Source organism: Varroa jacobsoni, unplaced genomic scaffold, assembly GCF_002532875.2.
Source record: "Varroa jacobsoni isolate VJ856 unplaced genomic scaffold, vjacob_1.0 scaffold_1428, whole genome shotgun sequence".
Taxonomy (NCBI): domain Eukaryota; kingdom Metazoa; phylum Arthropoda; class Arachnida; order Mesostigmata; family Varroidae; genus Varroa; species Varroa jacobsoni.
This window is the reverse complement of record NW_019214330.1, coordinates 1,010,306-1,028,558: the sequence shown is the minus strand read 5'-3', so window position 1 is coordinate 1,028,558 and position 18,253 is coordinate 1,010,306. Positions and strand designations below refer to the sequence as shown.

Genomic DNA, 18,253 nt, shown 5'->3' with positions numbered 1-18,253 from the left:
CAGTCTTGGCTTCATGGCAGCCTTGAAGCATTTAAGACCCTAGTGAATATTTGCACGCAAAAAGCATCTGTTGGTATTCCGATAGTGCACAAGATACTTGAGAGGTTTTTGTTCAATTTAAAGAGCTTCCTTTAGGATCGGGAGGACGACTGTTTTAATGGATCTTCATCCGAAACATATTGCTCTCTGAGTTCGCTGCTAGCGTCGAACGACAGATGGCGAACGATCGCTTAACCCACGGCTTCGTAAAGCTCATAGCAGATCACCGTTTAATCGGCGGATTAGTCGAGTCGATCATTAACTACTGGTCGAAGCCCAAATAAATTGCCGTGTGAGGATTTTAGAGGTCAAAAAAATGGGCTTCGCATTGTCGACAAACGAGTTGTTGTTCAACAGTTACGATGGTTATCATCTATCCATAATCCTATGCGTATATATTCGACAAATAAGGAAATGATAACAAAACGAGTCAAGAGGTCCAAACGAATATTCCTACGACCTGTGAGGTTTACTTCTATACGCTTCTATATACTATATATATACGCTATATACTTCTATCTACTCTATACTGTGAGGGAAGTGTACTTCTTCTATACGACTACTCAAAATCGGGCCGATGATCACCATCCGTCATGTGTCAAGTCATTGTAGATAATGGAAACGACCAAGTTAAAACGCTGTACGATTATTTTGGAAGGTCTGCCGAGTCCTGACAACGAACGAATTAAGTAAGGCAATTGAAAAGCTCGATTCTGTCATCATTTCAGAATTTTAACTTCTGCAAGTTGTATCACTAACACAAATTACACTGGACATAAAGGGAGTGAGAGCAATTGCGTATGATTTGTCTTTTATCATAGAACCGTAGAGACTGCAAATGGCACAGCGATATTTGCTAAGGCTGGTAATAATCAACGTACAGTTAAGAGCGTTAGGTGCCAAGAAGTACCGTTTTCCAATTTACATGCAATTTCATATTTGGTTTGTCCGAACCGTTATGTCAGGCTATGGATAAAAAACATCCCGCACCCACATAATGGACGATCTTTTTCATTTTTTATTTTCGCATAGTAAAGTTGCTTTACTGCATTTATATGTCTGTATCCGTTTACTTAATAGTCGTATCGTATTCTTTCCCCGCCTTATCGCGCTGTTCTGTATTGTGTGTATGTTTCTCAAACTAAGAAACGCAATTTAGTGCTTAAGGCAAGAAAGCATACAAACAGGCGAAAAAGAGCCAGTGGAAGGAGTTATTAATAGCTAATGCAATAGATACGTTGACAGATACCTAAGAGTAACGTATTAGGTGGGATTAGAGGACAAGAAATCGTCGACCAGGATCGCACGCGCACGCAGATATTGCACCCGCACAAACCTGGTCGCCTTTACCAGCTTCAATGATTTTGGCGGGTAGTACCGCAATAATCACTATCGCCTCCTATTAAAAAAAGCCAAATAACTATTAACATCATTATAGCGAAACGAAGGTACGCCTCCCCCATTCAACGTCCCTCGTTTATAGATGAAACAATTCTCTGACTTAACAAGAATAGAGATTTATTTTTATTTTTGTCGTCAATAAGGGAAAAGAGATCCAAAATTAGCGTTCCTACCCTTATTCAACATCTAGAGAAACAACACGATTACAAGAACAGGCAGGGTCTGCGCGCGTGACACAATAGGTAGACCGCAGGGTCGTTAAGCACGCAAGATTCAATTTAGCAACTGACGGCCATCATCTAATTTCCACCTGAATGTTGTCGATATAACGGGAACAGTTTTACGGCGACACCTGCCTTATATTGTACGACACTTCAATGCGTGTCGTGTACCGTATGCACTTTGACAGCGACACATCAGTCAAACTCAGAAAATAAAAATTCCTTTTGTTCCGGAACAATAAGGGCTTTTTCCTCGACAGGTATCCTCTCTCCATCCTTGCCGTTGACATCACTGTAGAAGCGGAATCAATTATTGTCCGTTCAACAAGACTTTCCCATCATATCAAACTAATAATCATCATTATCGTTATCACTATGTACAAAGCAAGAGCAGCCGATTCCAGCGGCATCCATACTGGTAGCCAAATAGTGGGGGATCCATGAAATTCGCTTCTTAACCAGACTTGAAGAGCAGAATAGCAACCTGGCCGAGGTAGAAATAGATGAAATGCTTTGTCTCATGTGTCACATAACTGCCGAAATTACGACCAACGATACAGTGCCATGTTGGCGAGTATTTCTTGTCGAACTCCTTCTTGATATACGCCGCAATGTCCTAAACGAAAAGCATCGGCACAGAAGAACGAGAAGACATTAGCGTTTGTTTTCTAGCAAATGTTAAGTGTCAGTAATGGTTTGAACCTTGGCCGCAGTTACGCATTGCTTCAGAAAGGTGTTTCACTTTCGATTTTGAACCTAAATCGCTCTACCGTGTCTCGAAACTTTGTAGGAAAATATGCTGTCGCGTCACCATCGAGGGGATGGGGAAAGATAAATCTAAGAACTTAAAACTTAATTTATTCGCGAAAAGTTCGTTAATTGCAGTATGAACGTCCTATAAAGCAAGTCGGTGATCGGCAATTTTACTTCAACTTGACTTTTAGGCGTGCCAAGATATGTAGAACAACTTGGGTAGATATAACACAGTGTCCTAGACACTGAAACGGCACAGCGTAATCAGAAGTTCGATAGCTCTCTGAAACATCTCTGAAAAAAAGCGCCATTACAACCCCGTCCTATCTTTATCGCAACTATACATAATCTGTTGCGCAGTTGATGAGGCATCTGGCGTTCCATGCTTTAGCACAATTTAAATCTATGGATCTTCTAAATCTACAAATAATCTAAAACTAGATTTACCAAAAACACAGTCAATAATTTATTAACTTCGATTCAAAATCAATTTCACACAGAGATGACAACTCATCGGCAACTGTTCTTCAAGTGTCTTCACGCACATGCATTGACCGATGAGGCAATGAAGAACGCCTATACCTGCTGACATCGTAGTACCTGCAGTTGCGACCATTATCCTATAGCTGAGTCTTCACGACGTCGACGCTAATGGATACACTGTTGTTTTCATGCAAAGTTCACTTTTCAATATTAATTTTGAATTTAGACGAATTTCACGCAACGTTTCCCTTACTATCTTTCATGACTGCTCCGGACCTAGTCACGGTGATAGATAATTACCTTTTCGATGTTATATTTCTCCATTGCCTGTGTGGCAATATCGACAGCATCCTGCTGCATCTCCTCAGACATGTCCGCATTTTTAATGACGGCCTTTCTGTCGCTGCTCATTTTGCTGTGTAAACGGTTGTGGACGATCTCTGCCAATTACACGTATCGATAAATCGGGCTAACAGTAATCACAACAACAAAAAATAAATTTAGCGCGTTAAATCATACTGCAGTTCGTGATTGGAATGCCATACAGAGGTGACGAATGGACACCTTTTGCCGTAGGGGGCGCGGGGGTGTAATATATAATATTATAATTATTATTGTTGTAACAATTGTAATCTGTCGTTACTTTTACCCTTTTCAATTGTGATTCGCAACATGTTTTTTTTTTAAATATAATAACTTAAATTTTTTAATGTAAACATAATAATATAAACTAAAAATAAATTTGATAGAATAATTAAACCACTAATATTCATATAATACGTTTTGCATAAATACCATGTATTCTAAGATACGGTTCGCTTAATTGTTTACTCTAGAAACGTAATTCTAAGAAAGTATTTATTTTCTTAAGGGCATGTTATACCGTAATTGGTTATGTGTAAATTATGTGATATGGATTTGTATAAGTTCATTCAGTATTTCCTTGGGGTCAGATGAGAAATGAACACTTTCGTAAAAATCGTACCACGTGCTTACTGTGGCGTAATTTGCGTAGTTGTACGTGCACATACGTTTGATCGTACCACATAAACCCAGACAGGTGGCACGATATACTCTAGATTTACTACTACAATTAGGAACCACTGTTGCCGTATCAGATGATTGCAGTTACGCTTGTTTACAATATGGCAATAATTCGTATGAATACGACGACTTAAAATATATTTGAGTGCGTTTCAAATTAAATCTCATTCCAAATGCAGACTAAATCTCGAAATCGTCATCTTTAACAGAATGGCTTACATCGATCGATACCTCCTACCACAGCGCATTCCGACCGCTGATTCCCCGCAATGGGAAAAGGCCTTCTACGTTCGCCGTTATCAAAGCGCTTCTTTCCACGCCAGCAATAATCTGACTAATCTGACTTACGCAGAGAAGGACAAATACTATGTACCGAGTAATAACGTCCATTCATAGAAGGCACTTCCGCTAACTCTGCTGTGACTAAACAAGTGGAAAGAGGTAGGTCAGACTCTCGATAAGTTATAATAATGTTTTTACAACTTATATATATAAAACGGCGCTTATAAATGTTTTTCGTTAAAGACGCTAGTTGAACGAAAAATAGATAAAAACTAGCTGGTCGCTAAGAGTTTTTAGATAACGGAACAGTGGCGAAGTAGACACCAATTCAGTGAGCGGTAACTACAAGATAAACATTGTTCTAAAGTTTAAAACGGTACGTGTTGTTATTTTCGTTGTGAACAAGCTCACGTATTATCACCAAAGTGGCAAATTAACGAAATATAGTTGTTTCGTTGAATGTGCCCTTCAAAACAATCTTTTAAGAGTCGCTCGTCTTGATATTTAGATAATGCATAACAGGTCTACGCTGATGCCTACATCGGCCATCATGTTAGAGTCATGATCAAAAAAATGGCCAAAAATTTTGCATAGACATTCAACGTGTCGTTTTGCGCAAAAGTGTCTTTTCTCTTTTACCGACCTTCAGCGTGTGTATTCGTTTTTATCATTAAATATGCTTGTTATTTTTAACTCTGATCAAGCGAACACACGCACTCTGCATAATGCTTAGTTTACCAAACGACAGTTATCTGGTACAGTATGCCGAATTTCATATATATCATGGGTACTTCTTAAGACCCTTCGTTTGACAAATCACCTATAAGAGACACTGCCTCGAAGAGTAGTCCGAGTCACAAATTTCTTCACAAGAAATCAATGAAAGAGGGTATTCGCACTTATCATTCGTATGCATCAACATATCGGCAACGCAAAACATTGATTCGGTATCAAACCCTTTTTCGAAAAACACTTGTTCTTTTATTACTGTATAATTGTCTGTCCTGTATCGGGTTCGAAGTACAGGCCTATTCAAATAGAGTTGCACAATTTATATTATTTTTGTTTGATAAGTTATTTATACCACAGTTAATTTAAGATCAATTTTGCTACGCCATATTGCTACCATATTAAAACGCTTCAGTTATCTTAATTTGTTTTTATACAACTCTAGGAGACCACTAGGAGAAAGCAGCTCAGTGTCGCTCTGTCGTCGAAATCACTAAGTGGCCGTAAAAAATTCTGTTATGCAAGTAGGCGCAGTAAGAGCCGGGTGAGCCAAAACACTCGCGCCAAAGGCATCCGCACCGTCTTTGATAAGATTTGATTGGACACAAATAGACGAGTTTCTTGTTTTGCAATTTTTATAAATCGTTGGCAAAAAAGCAAATTAGAAATCGGTTAATTCTTGATAATTGGCTAAAATTTGTAACATGTCCACCACGGTACACTCTCTAACCAATTTTATCAACGGCACCTATTCCTACTCACATAGCTAAAGATTCAAGCTGTGTAATAAAGGAACAAAAGGCCAACGAAAAGCTTGAATCACTTACGAGACCTCACCCAAACGCTGACCTAAATCAAAACAAAACTCACCTATCCTGGACACAAAGCATGGTCGGAGACAAATATAGCCATGTAATTCGGCAAGAGAGAATCTCAAAGAATAATATACCGTTAACTGATAGATGAAATTTACAACGGAGGTCCCTCGACCAAAGAGGGTTGGAGTTTAACTCAAGTTGCATCTGGCGTGACCTTACTCAAAAGGCGTATCGCAGGGTAAGGTCGTGCAAAACGTTATTCTCATAGCATATCAACTGTAATAGCCAGCCCCGCCTTCGATTGGACTTCGATTGAGGTGAATCTAGTGCTCGCCAGTCCTTTAAGCTCATTGATGGACTCCACGTTAAATCTATAATACGCTTACCGCTCTAATAATCAACCTATGCCCTATTCGCTTTACGTCGGCGTCATTTTACATGGTCATTATTTGATGATTCAGTCCTCTCCGTTTTTGCTTGAACCCTCGGTGCAGAGTCATACGGTCATGCCAAGTATACTAAAAGCGATGGCCGTCAGCTATTCCTGCTGTGAGTATTAAATTCTCCTAACCGTGACGATATAATGATCGGTCATATGAATCTACACAAACTTTCTGGTAAAACAGGAACATCGCAGACACCTTAGAGGCGCAGTCACGCCCTACGAAAGTTATGTGCATCGTACACGTAGACGAAAAGAGCTTTACGTAACTGCCATACTTTGTTTATAAATTTTAGAAAATTCCAGACATTTCTTTATAAAGAGTTACCCTTAAACAATAGGTTTCTTTGCGAAGAGAAACTAGTAGCAACACCGAAGCATCAATGTCTAACATACTCATATTCAATAGCAACAATCACGACAATAGAGACATATAAGGTAACACTTGTATATTTCGAACAATTTCATAACTATACCTTAGAAGTGTTTGTTTTAATTTATAGAAAAATAGCTGGGCTTTCTTCACGTAGAAACCGTACGACCAGTGGATAGGCCACACTCCTAGCTGGCGAGGAGAAAGCAGAAAGAAACAGTTGACAGGAGGATCACGCACACACGACTACGAAAAGCCATTTATTGATGTGGCCCCTGATACTAACAATAACGGTAACTCGTCATTACAGATGCATCATCATTGTCAAGCAAACTTGACGGATAAATGAGACTCGTGTTGCCAACATCGCCCTCTTGCTAACTATACGTGAGAGAATTGACTTAGCCTAGGCGTGACGAGCCTTTCGTGAACAGCTCTGCCAGCAAAGGCCTTTCTGACTGGCTTTTTTAGGCTTCTATTTCTAGTATGAGCATTGATGTATGTGAAAATCCTTTACACGAAAACTGTTACTTTCGGCTATTTGCAACGGCCACACGGAGCCCACAACACAGCAGTTACACGCATATCTGATAGAGAGAAATGGGCCGATAGTCACCAAATACACTGACAGTAACGCTGGTAGGACAGGAACGAACTTACCGGCTCGTTGGCGTTTCAATTGACGAAGGCAACACAAAATGATTGGTTACAGATCGTCCTGGTTGATTAGCTCACGACACGCACTTAGCCAGCGGTAACTGGATGACAGACTAAACTCAATCCACTCTTAGCCTGAAGTGTGAAACGACAATTCACGGTTTCTGTCCTGATCCGGCCGGCACAGTCGTTCCGAGATAGAGATGCTGATTGGCTGGCTAAATTGAGCGCGCGCGCTCCGCATTGGTCAGTAGATGGTCTTCCAACCGGACTTCCAACAGGCTCCGCCCTTTCGCGAGCAGACTGCTTGTGACGGCGCCATTCCTGGCGGACATGGACGCGGCAGAATTCGAATGAGCGCGCTAAAATGGCAGAGACTTCCCGCTAATAGCCACCATTTATACGACCACTCTTTCTCTATAGATATTTTTTCTCCTTATTCCTATTGCTGCCTGCAGCTGTTTATAGCTAACAGCGTCAACAGCGCTAGCTGCACAGTGCTCCCACCATCCAACTCTAACCTATGGACGGTTAGTACCCATACACGGCGACGGTGACCGGTGGTTCCTGCAATGACAAGCAGTTGACAATAGCAGCGCCATTGGTTGCAGTATTGTGCCACTTCTGAGGCATTCTCAAGGGCAACACGAAGCTTGTCATTCAATTTTAAGTGTATTATAATAACAGTAATAATAATATCAGCAGTAATATCACAATGCCGCGCCACTGTACAGTGTACCGTGGTGTGAACAGTGTGCTACGAGCAGTAGCAGCAAAAACTGGTAGCCGTTGATGAGAGTACGTCTAACCGTGTCTTTCTCGTCCGTCCATCGGCGTGTACTGGTCTATCTAGGACTGAGAAGGGAAGTGAGTCACAGAGACTTTGGATGATGGACGGGGGGCCATTACCAAGGTCTTGTGCCAGTACACTTAGACGCATTGCCGTCGGATCATCCGGCCAGCCGAACAGGAAGACAGCCCATTTGCTAGTTGTCCACAAGCAGTGGAAAAAAATGGCCAGCACCCAATGACAACGACAACGGATGAATGAACAATTAAACTGGCTTACTTGGCTTGTCAGTGTATCTGCCGGTACCTAGTCAACAATCATCTGGCTCAGTCTTACTAGGCAGTTCAGATCAACGCGACAATCAGTCTAGCGACCGCGTACCGCAACAGCAGTGACAGTAGCGGCTCATTCAAAAGTTCATTTTGCGACACTTTGCTAAGCGCTGTGTGCCTAGAGGCAAACACGGAGAGTCGGCGCAGCTGTGTATCTGCCCACGAGTCACAACCGCGCACGAACGGTAGCCGAGGCCGCTCTTCCCGCGCCCTGTCATGCTTTATACAGTAATTGCCGATATATATATATACGTACACCGCAAATGTGTATACAACAGCAGGCACAGCGACAGCCGTTGGCCGAACACGAAACTGACACGGGGGAACGTACGGTAGTAAAATGTATGATAGGACTGGACAGCAAAATCGACCAACAACTTTGTGGGCATCGAAGTCACTTTGTGACAACGGCTATTGCCAGCGTCTGAGTTCGTGAGGCGACTACTGCAATAGATGGGCGGTCCCGACGGTTGGATTCCGACCACTGTTTGGCGCTACGAATGGCTGTTCTGTACGATACTGATGTTGTCGCTGCTATTGGGCTATTATTCGAGCGGACGCCGCGAGCGCTGCTTGCACTGACGTTCACCTAACTCGGCGGCGAAGTCGGCCTCACACTTCACACCGAACTCATACATTTCGATACACATACATATATGAGAAAACATCATGACGTTCATCTATATGAATACATATATATTTACAAAGCCTAGGAGCAGCTGCGCCAGGACACCAGATGCGCTGAGCAGTAAGGTATACCTAAAGTCAACCCGCAATACTTGAGGGTACGGGGTGGACACGTCGGGCGGTGAAGGAATAGATTTCTAGAATCGAAACATGCAAACAAACAGATGTTATATGTATGAAGCAAAAATCGTCGCACTAATTTTATTAGTGAGAGATAAATTAAAAAAAAAAAGTAGTCTTAGTCAACACTCATTTTTTTAGAGCATATACAGCCCGTTGTCGATATGGCCTCGACTGTACCCAAAGCCAAAATAGAAGGAAAGAAGTAGTGTCATAATAATGAGGCGGAAATCTACGGAGGCGGAAGATAAACGAAAAAAGTTGAAAAAGATTTGCTTTTTTAGAAAATTTTTATCGTAAATAAAGGCTTGAAAGAGTTGAGTCCTGCATATCCGCGTGAAGCTTTTGTACTGCTAGAGAAAAATCACTGGCGTCAAATATCAAGTTTCGCTATATTCTACATTTTGTATTTTACAGTCGATTATGATATTTTGTACACTTCTTAGGCATTACCTTTCCGTGACCTGTCGACTGCTAGTAAAACTCAGGATCTAAAACTCGTTATAACTTGTCTAGTAATCTCGCTATTGAATTATAATATACCTGTAATTTTCGAATGCCAGCAGATCCTCCACTCCTTTAAAGTAATTAGGATTACAATTTGAAATCACCAGCGCCTATACGAGTTTCAGTCTGCATCTGCGATATGTCGAAATCGATTTTATGCAATTTCTAGTAAAAGATGGTTTATCCGTAGATCACATCGCTATGTGAGAAGGCAGACATCGTATCACATCTTGCTGCTGTTCAGAGTGACCAATAGGGAAAATGATTCCGCCCCTAGTGTAGACATTTTTCAGCAGCGCTCGACATGAAAATCAACTATATCATATATACAAGCGTATCATATGGGTATCGAATGTTGACAATTCATCAAATACTGATTAGCGACCTTAATCCACGTTGGGCTCAACTGCCTTCGAAGTCGCGAATCTTTAGGGAACTAACCTCATTTCGGCATGGCACGACCTGAAAAGCCACTTCAAGCACACTCTGATACGAAACGCTGGCCTAATTTTTTATTACACGTAGATCTTTCAGGTCAACGAGCAACGAGTGTCAGATAGTTAACGCCCAGGAAGAGTCTACCTGATATCTGCAAATACATGCACATCTATGTAAATAGCGACGAAATCAATTTTAACGATTTACGGCTAAATAAGAATATTGAATATGTAATATTGTTGTGAGAACAGTCAGTGGTTTATATGGGTTAGCCATATTCTGGCTATGGTTCTCGTACGCGTGGCTGGCATTTCCATTGAATCGCTGAATTTTATCGAATATTTTTGAGCAATAACGGGCTGATTATTTTTTCCATCTAATCTGTGTTCAGACATAGCTAATTGGGAATTTTTATAGGTTCTAGCACGAAGATGCTATAGGTATATTACGCGTAACAATAATGATATGGGTTTTAGAAACAACGCAACAGTCGGTCCTAACATATGGGTGTGAATTAAACTCGATCAGAAACTGCTTCTCGTAAATAATCACTCGTTTCTCGCTAAAACACTGAAAAATCTATTCTGTCGATAGTTAAGTGAATTATTTAGCGACGTTGCTAACAAATCTAAAACGTTTGTATCCAAAATAGCACGGAAACGACAAAAGTCTTTAATTTTTCATATATCGGACATCGGATGAGCACCGGAAAAGATAATGGATGTTACAGTATCGCAGAGAAGCAGTGATACATAACGTCCGATGCATCCCTGCTACGATCATATAGACATGTACCACTCCTTTTTCAACGACGTTTCAAGCAAATCACTTCGCCAGGAGTGGGGTTGATCACGCGGATGTGTCGAAAAACTCGATGAATACGTAAAATCAACGAAGACACCGAACGAGTTATTGCGGAGGTCGTAGCAAATCAATTCTGTATACATCTACCTTTTTTCGTATTAAGGGTTACTGTTTTCCGCATTGACGTTTCAGTAACAGTAGAAGATACTTAGTTATAGGCTGAATGGCTACATTTCCTACATCGTGCAATACTGAATTTCAGTATTTTTAGCCAGTTTTATTTTTAGTTATGTTTGTAAAAATATTTGTAGTTTAATAATATAAATTACTCAGGTAAATTCTAAAAAAAAAGACACATGATTTTCATTAGTCCTGAGTGGTCCCGAGCAAAATGAAAAGACTCGACAGCGAAAAAAATTATGAGTGCGCAAAAACCAAGTTCAAAGAAAGCTCCTTTTTACAGGTTAAATAGCTAAAAAAATTTTTGAAATACTGCAAATTTGTTATTTTAAATCAGGATTATAAGGTTTAAGTATTTTAGGCATACCTTTTTAAGCAGATACCGGCATCTAAGTCTCGTCTATTATTTCTATTAGAGAATCTACATAATAATAATTAAAAAAATACCATTGTCTCATTGTTAAAAGTCCAGCTGATTGTAGCTAGTAACCAGAATCACAGATGCTACTATATGAGACAGAAAGCCATGAAATACATTAAAACAACATTCCCATATATGTATAGAGGAGATTCTGGGTGTAGTACAGAGTCGTTCATGTCAGTAATTCCCCATAATCGGCTGTTTTCGTATTCTTGGCATTTGTTTTACAAGAGTCCAACGGACGTTCGGACATCCTGAACTGCCGCAACGTATCATTTAATGAGCAGTATCGCCGTTCTTCAGATGAGCCAGAAATATTTCCAGTGTGATGCGCGAAGAGAGAAAACGTTTTTATATAAAACATACATACTCACAAGAAGTGGTAAGATCATTTCGATAATAGTAATAGATATCCACAAATCACACTATCTGTACTGATCGTGATATTGTGCTGAGTATAAGATAGGAAATGAAAATTGACAGAGCTATTATTTCCATATTCTTTCTCTAGCATTCTCGAAACGGGATTTAGAACTTTGCCACAGTTTGACTCATAAATATTGAATTATCGAAAAAAGAAAGAAGACCTTTTCATCTACATTATCTCTTGTTTTATAATATTCAGTTTGCTCTAAATTCATGGCAGGTGTGTGATAAATTCAGTACTAATCTTCGATGTTAATATATCATTGATAAAAGCACATAAATAAAAAAAAAAAACATATATGTGACGTAAAAGAACAGTTCGCAAAGACTAATCAGTCCGTTCTTAGTTGATTCGGTCCATGCTTTCTTCTCGTCAGTAATAACTAAAATAACAATATACGCTGGCATAATATCAAGCGCGAAGATTCGCTCACTTATCACCACTTGTTCCTTGACAATAAGGAATTACATATTCGTATTTCCAGCCGACGATATGGTAACGTTACGTTTTTTTTATCTGTGATTCTTAACCGGTGACGCAAGGAGCAAACAGTGGGCTTTTGGAAATGTTTTTACAGTAAATCATTTTCTCATACGTGGCAAGAATATTTTCGTATACAAAAGCTAGCCGCGCAACGAATTCAAGGTCCTCCCTGTTCGAATTATTGCAGACACGGCTGTTAGACGACCAAAAGCATAACAGATAGGACCACAAAACAGGTCAAGATTTGTTAAACATTGTATGAATAGTCAATTCCAGCTCGACAGCACCTTTGCCTAAATGATCAATATAATATTAGATAGTGCTTTTAGTGTGTAGCAGTGGGTGAGGAAGGCAGCCTGCCTCGCTCCGAATCTAAACTCAGTTAATATTGAGAAGCAGGTATTTAATGATACTGAATCAATGTACTTGATAACTCGAATGCTAGCTGAGAATCTGACAAAATATTCCAAAACTTTTCTTGAGCCTTTAAAAGCCTGAGCTTTGAATGTCCATAATTATATAAAAAAAGACTAGATTAATTTAAAGTATAACGAAGGGGCCGACTTTCTGACCGTTATACTTGGTCTCGTAAGTAATAGCTTCGTCTTGCATGTAAATCTCAGGTCAACAATACAGAACTTCTGAAAGCGACGTAATATTCAGCCATTGTCTTTTAGCTAACCCTGAAGAGCTAATAAAGAAAAAGCGGAAATTTGCGCAAAAAAGCTGAACTAATGACGTCCTGATATTCATTCACAGCGTACGTTTAGGCGAGAGCTATGTTGATCTCGGCGGCGTACTTACCAGATTCGCTTAAATGACGACAAACGTGACTAGGCAGAGACGTGAGGTTACATACCAGTCACTTAGTTGCAAGTACTTGATGAAATGCATGAGGAATCGTACCAAGCTCGTATCGGGGAAAGTAAAGTAATATGATAGGATCGTTATGACGGAAATTTGGAGAGATACTTGACTGAATTAGTAATAGATCTATTCGGTCCACTTGTTTAATAACAGTACTAGGGAGGTAAAACTAATCTGGCATAAGAAGCTGGCATCTGTGTTTAGAAGAGACCTACATCTTTAGCCTATAGGTATGAATATTATTACAAATAAAAAAAATTATTTGATAAAAAACTTTTTACTTTAAATTGAAAATGGGAAATATGAGTGTGTGAGAAACTTAAAAAATTAATATAAGAATTGTAGAACTTGGAAATAGATTAGTGGTAAAGCTTTTGGCTGAATACCACCCGTACTAAAAAGCTTGTCTCTTTTATCTTGTAATGGGCGTGTGTTAATGTACTTTGGATTTTCCAATTAGTTGTTTAGTCACCAGAAATATGTAAGCTCTATGTAATTTATAACCGTAGAAGAACGTTGTTTGATTTTCAAATAACATCTACTAATATCCTTTTCGGAAATTGAAGTTGAATAGATAAAAATAAATTGTGTTCCGATGGACGATTTTCACCATTAACCCTCTCCGCTAAAACGATGTTGACAAACTGAGCAGACGACACCATCAATTGTTTTTCATACATGAAAATAGAACATTGGCGTCGCATGTGCCTGTTCTCAAAATCACCGCGCGGATAAAAGACGTTTTATAATAAGTGTTGTAATCTGTTCTGGTCGCTAGTTATCAAGGGTAACTCGAGATGCTTCGCACGGTACGGCAATTATCCAAGCAACCTCCTGCTCTTACGCGAGGCCTCCGCGGGCTCATACCGGAGCTCGCACCCACTTTAGAACAGCGGATGGAAAGTTAGTGAAATACGAGTGCTTAATAAATGCACATACAAGAGGGAAATCTTTATACTGATGACGAAAACGCTTGCCTTAGTGTATTATTTAAATTTCTACTGATTTAGATTTCTAGTTAATAGTCTCGTGTAAATGTTTCGTTGTGATCTACCATGGTCAGCAACTCGATCTCTGTATTGGATTTTGTTGCATTCAGTTTCAAACAATAAACAGATTTTGTAAGCCGATCTATCTATATAACATCTTTTGAGATGGTTTCATTACATTTGTACAGAGAGCAATTTTCCTATTGAAGGTTCCGTTTCTGGCTTTTAGATGCATACGATACAGGTGCTTGAAATACATCTGTTGCTTTACCTGTTCTGAAGTCTTCGCTGTCACGAAGTATATCTTATTGCTGGAGTTTAAACATAGGTCCATAAGTTTTTCAGCAAGAAGCTTAGGCATCAAAGCCACCGCGCCGATAAATTCTTGAATTATTTTTTGACTATGTCTAAGTAAACTTAAATTTACAAATGCAATTAAAGAAGTGAAAACTTTTTTCTCCAAGTTTAAGACCCCATAATACTAATACGCCCTTTCTACCTCAACAAACATCCTTTGATCGAGACTCATATGTGCTATCCTACGCAATAGCTGCATCACACAACACAACGAGATATCTAATTAGTTGACTTAGAATAAATGACCGAACAGACTTACGATCCATTTTCCAGTGCTAAACCCGTGGAATCAGGAGCTGCATGCCAGAGTCAATATTGGTTTTTACGAGAGGTGGAAGACTCCTCAATCGAAAAAACTCGCAAAGCAACGGCTCGCACAGTGGAAGATCTTGAAAAGGAATCACGAACGAATGGCGCTCGCCAAAAGTGGAAAACGTTGGTATAACCGCAGTTATACAAGCATAGACACTGGTCGATAATTATCAAAGAGCTCTTAATACTCAATGTATAAACACTAATATTCTATGTGGGTTTGAGGCTGCAAAAGTTCGGCTTAGCCAATTGCAATTCAGCTTCGGCAGATTCCACCCTGGGAGTGTACTGAATACCCCTAGGTATATAAAACAACTGAAAATTGGCGTTTTTATTTTCGCCGGCTAATATCTGACTATTATATTATGATACACCTGCTTTTTTTCGGCGATACGCCTTCTTTGTTTTCACTTCAAGTAACGCAGACCTACAGAATAAATTACAGCTTGGTTTCAGGATAGCGGTAAAATCAACAGTAATGTTCTACTAATGTTTTTGTTTTTCAGTGCTACTAGACTATGATAAGCAAAAAGAAATCTGGGCAGAAGGCAATTTCCGTACTCATATTAAATTAGCCGCGGACCACTACAAAATATTTCATGATCTCTACGAGTACGGCTACTTCTTCCCAACCACAGTTCTCAATGTATGTGCTGCTGTTATTATAACAGAAGATAAGTATATTATTTTCTATTATGTAAACAAGTAGACTTTTTCCAACAAAATTTTGTACTGGAGTATTATATGTTCCATAGGAAATTTAGTCGATAGGATTAATCATCTCTATTTGTTTTCTGCAGGTGCGTTATCCATTAAACGAAGAAGAGTTCGCGCCGGTCTACATGGGTAATATCATGTCCGCATCGGATACAGCGTCAGTGCCTGAGGTGGCATATGCTGCCGAAGAAGGCGAGCTCTTTACCCTGGTCATGACTTCGCTTGATTCGCACCTCGAAGTGCCACAAAACGAGTATCTCCACTGGCTGTTGTGAGTTGAGCAATCTTTGTACATTTGAATCATTCTGCTATTTTATATATATATATACGTCCTTTTTCGTTCCAGGTCTCTCGTTTGGGGGCCTTTGGAATTTGTAAGTATCTCTGGCTAGGAGCACCTTCTACATTGAACGCATGTACTCGAGATAATAATTTACTGTTAAGCTTTTTTAATCATATTGAGGTGGTGTAAAATTGAGAGAAGACTATGGTATGTGGCTATGACAGGCTATCAGCGAGTAATGAAATATAACTGAAATACATATTCAAGAAAGACTCATATTTGTCTGGATTCAGAGGAATAACTTTTGTACCCCGATATGCGTATGGTAGAACTAATATTCCAGGTAACGATATTTCGAAAGGAACATCTATCTGTGACTACATGCGCCCATTCGTGCCGAAGGGCGCTGGTTATCATCGTTTCGTATTTGTACTTTACAAGCATATGAAGGGAGAAATCGATCTGAGCGATGAAAAGCGCACACCGAAAACGTAGGTAGAAGCACATTGCAGTCTTTGACATCGGCCCCGATAGAAAGATACGACTGGGCGCTTACTTTTGTGAAAATGTATGTAATAATTGACGAAATTATATCTTAATAATATCTTTCTAATCACTATATGGTAAAATATCGTTATATAACAATACTGTGAACGTGTTACCATAATATACTTGGTTGTGCCATAATATGCTGTGTTTTTCTGTAGAGCTTCGTTACGTGAGCGCACCTTCCGTACACTTGATTTCTATCGAAAATATCAGGATGCCCTGACACCATGCGCCATTTCGTTTTTTCAATGCAAGTGGGACGATTCACTCATGGATTTCTTCCACAACATACTCGGTTCGGAACATTTGTCATACCCAGGCATCTGTTGTTGGCTGAGAGCAATTTTACTGATGTAGGCTTTTAATTATAAAATGGCTAAATAGAGAGAAACAAATTTCAAGAAGCTCATAGGGCGTAGAAGCGACTCTTATTCGTATATTCAATTTACGATGCAAACTTGCTGTTGCACTTCATGCACAGCGACTGATCGAAATGTGATTAATGTTAATTCCACTGGTCTATGTAGAGGAAGATTGCTACTGCCATGAAAAGATTAATTATTGAAAACAATAGGTACCGTGTAAATGACTAACATGTGAAATATTTTGCTTTGCGATGTAGAAATGAAAGTTCCAGTGTTTGAGCATATACCTTTAGATAAAGATAAACTTCGCTTTAAAAAATGGCCCGAAGGAGAGTCATTTAACGAGTACATTGACCTCTTCCGAGATGAGAAGGAGATCGCCGAAGAAGTCTATTGCAAAAGACTCAAAGCACTCAACCCTTTCCAGGTACCATACCCTGCCATTAGTATCATCAAACCTGCGCACTAGTAGTTTTAATGTTGCCAATGTCGTACGGCTAATTATTAGGTATAAGAAGAGAAAACTTTCCTTGCTCGTTAAGACTCATATCCTCAATCACGGTTGAATCGAGTAATATGGCAATTTTTCGTTTGTATTAATAGAGAGGGACGATGCGCAGGAATTAATATATTCAAGGCAAGATCATATAATACATGTATTAACCTATGAATATATTGATGGTGTTAAATTCCAGTGAATACCAGGATTGGCATAATTTAAATATGTTCGTAGCGTTCTTATGCAACATACGGTGAGCACCGCATTTCATCTGATACTAAATTCAATATATATTGTAATTTCTAGGAAGAATCGAGTGGCCTGAAATTCCCACATGCTCACGCGTTTCCACAGGGTACACCATCGTGGTACCGAACAGAAATTAGCCGTGAACGTTCCAAGATGGGCAAGTATCGGCATCTGAGGCGATTCTCACTTTACGAAGGATCCGAAGAGGTTAACGTTAAACCGTACGACAGATACGGCCCTCTAGAGGAATAGACGAAGCTGTAATTTTGATTAAGTGCAGCATACTGAATTGTTTAGTCGTAGGGAGAAAGGCGCTTTTTGGCTAATGACGATCGTTGCTAGTTACGGAGAAGTAGAAGTGGATAAGGAAAGAGGCATAATAGAGTCTAGTAACTTTCAGTCAATAAAGAAAATAGAACAATATCATCGTTTTTAGAAACATTCGTTTTCATAACTTTAACTTATCTAGAAAAGAGTATCATTACGGTGGAACCAGAAACTTCTGGTTAGAGCCTCGTGGCAACTGCAAATGTCACTAGACATGAAATGTCAGTAAGTAATGTCAGTAGGTATATATATGTACTACGGATCCGAGGTAATAAAGGTGTTGGCACAATAAATCATCACGCATTTTC

The 18,253-nt window shown here is 39.6% G+C and overlaps 2 protein-coding genes across 5 annotated transcripts; one reads left to right on the top strand and one right to left on the bottom strand.

Moving 5' to 3' along the window:
- Positions 1-1,531: 1,531 nt before the first annotated feature.
- On the bottom strand, positions 1,532-13,256 carry LOC111269962 (dynein light chain 2, cytoplasmic). 3 transcript variants are annotated; one of them, XM_022849917.2, is made up of 3 exons: positions 13,236-13,256; positions 3,198-3,366; positions 1,532-2,277 (listed from the first exon to the last, which is right to left on the bottom strand). In XM_022849917.2, exons 2-3 carry the CDS (start codon positions 3,306-3,308, stop codon positions 2,116-2,118), a joined length of 273 nt encoding a protein of 90 aa, XP_022705652.1. In that variant the 5' UTR covers positions 3,309-3,366; positions 13,236-13,256; the 3' UTR covers positions 1,532-2,115. The 3 variants fall into 3 exon arrangements, with proteins under 3 accessions (XP_022705652.1, XP_022705650.1, XP_022705651.1); XM_022849915.2 differs by lacking the exon at positions 13,236-13,256 and adding an exon at positions 7,246-7,430; XM_022849916.2 differs by lacking the exon at positions 13,236-13,256 and adding an exon at positions 6,689-6,848.
- mRpL38 (mitochondrial ribosomal protein L38) lies at positions 11,777-18,238 on the top strand. 2 transcript variants are annotated; one of them, XM_022849912.2, is made up of 8 exons: positions 11,777-11,903; positions 14,918-15,079; positions 15,463-15,602; positions 15,757-15,944; positions 16,286-16,447; positions 16,664-16,800; positions 17,128-17,297; positions 17,676-18,238. In XM_022849912.2, exons 1-8 carry the CDS (start codon positions 11,801-11,803, stop codon positions 17,868-17,870), a joined length of 1,257 nt encoding a protein of 418 aa, XP_022705647.1. In that variant the 5' UTR covers positions 11,777-11,800; the 3' UTR covers positions 17,871-18,238. The 2 variants fall into 2 exon arrangements, with proteins under 2 accessions (XP_022705647.1, XP_022705645.1); XM_022849910.2 differs by lacking the exon at positions 11,777-11,903 and adding an exon at positions 13,967-14,201.
- Positions 18,239-18,253: the final 15 nt, after the last annotated feature.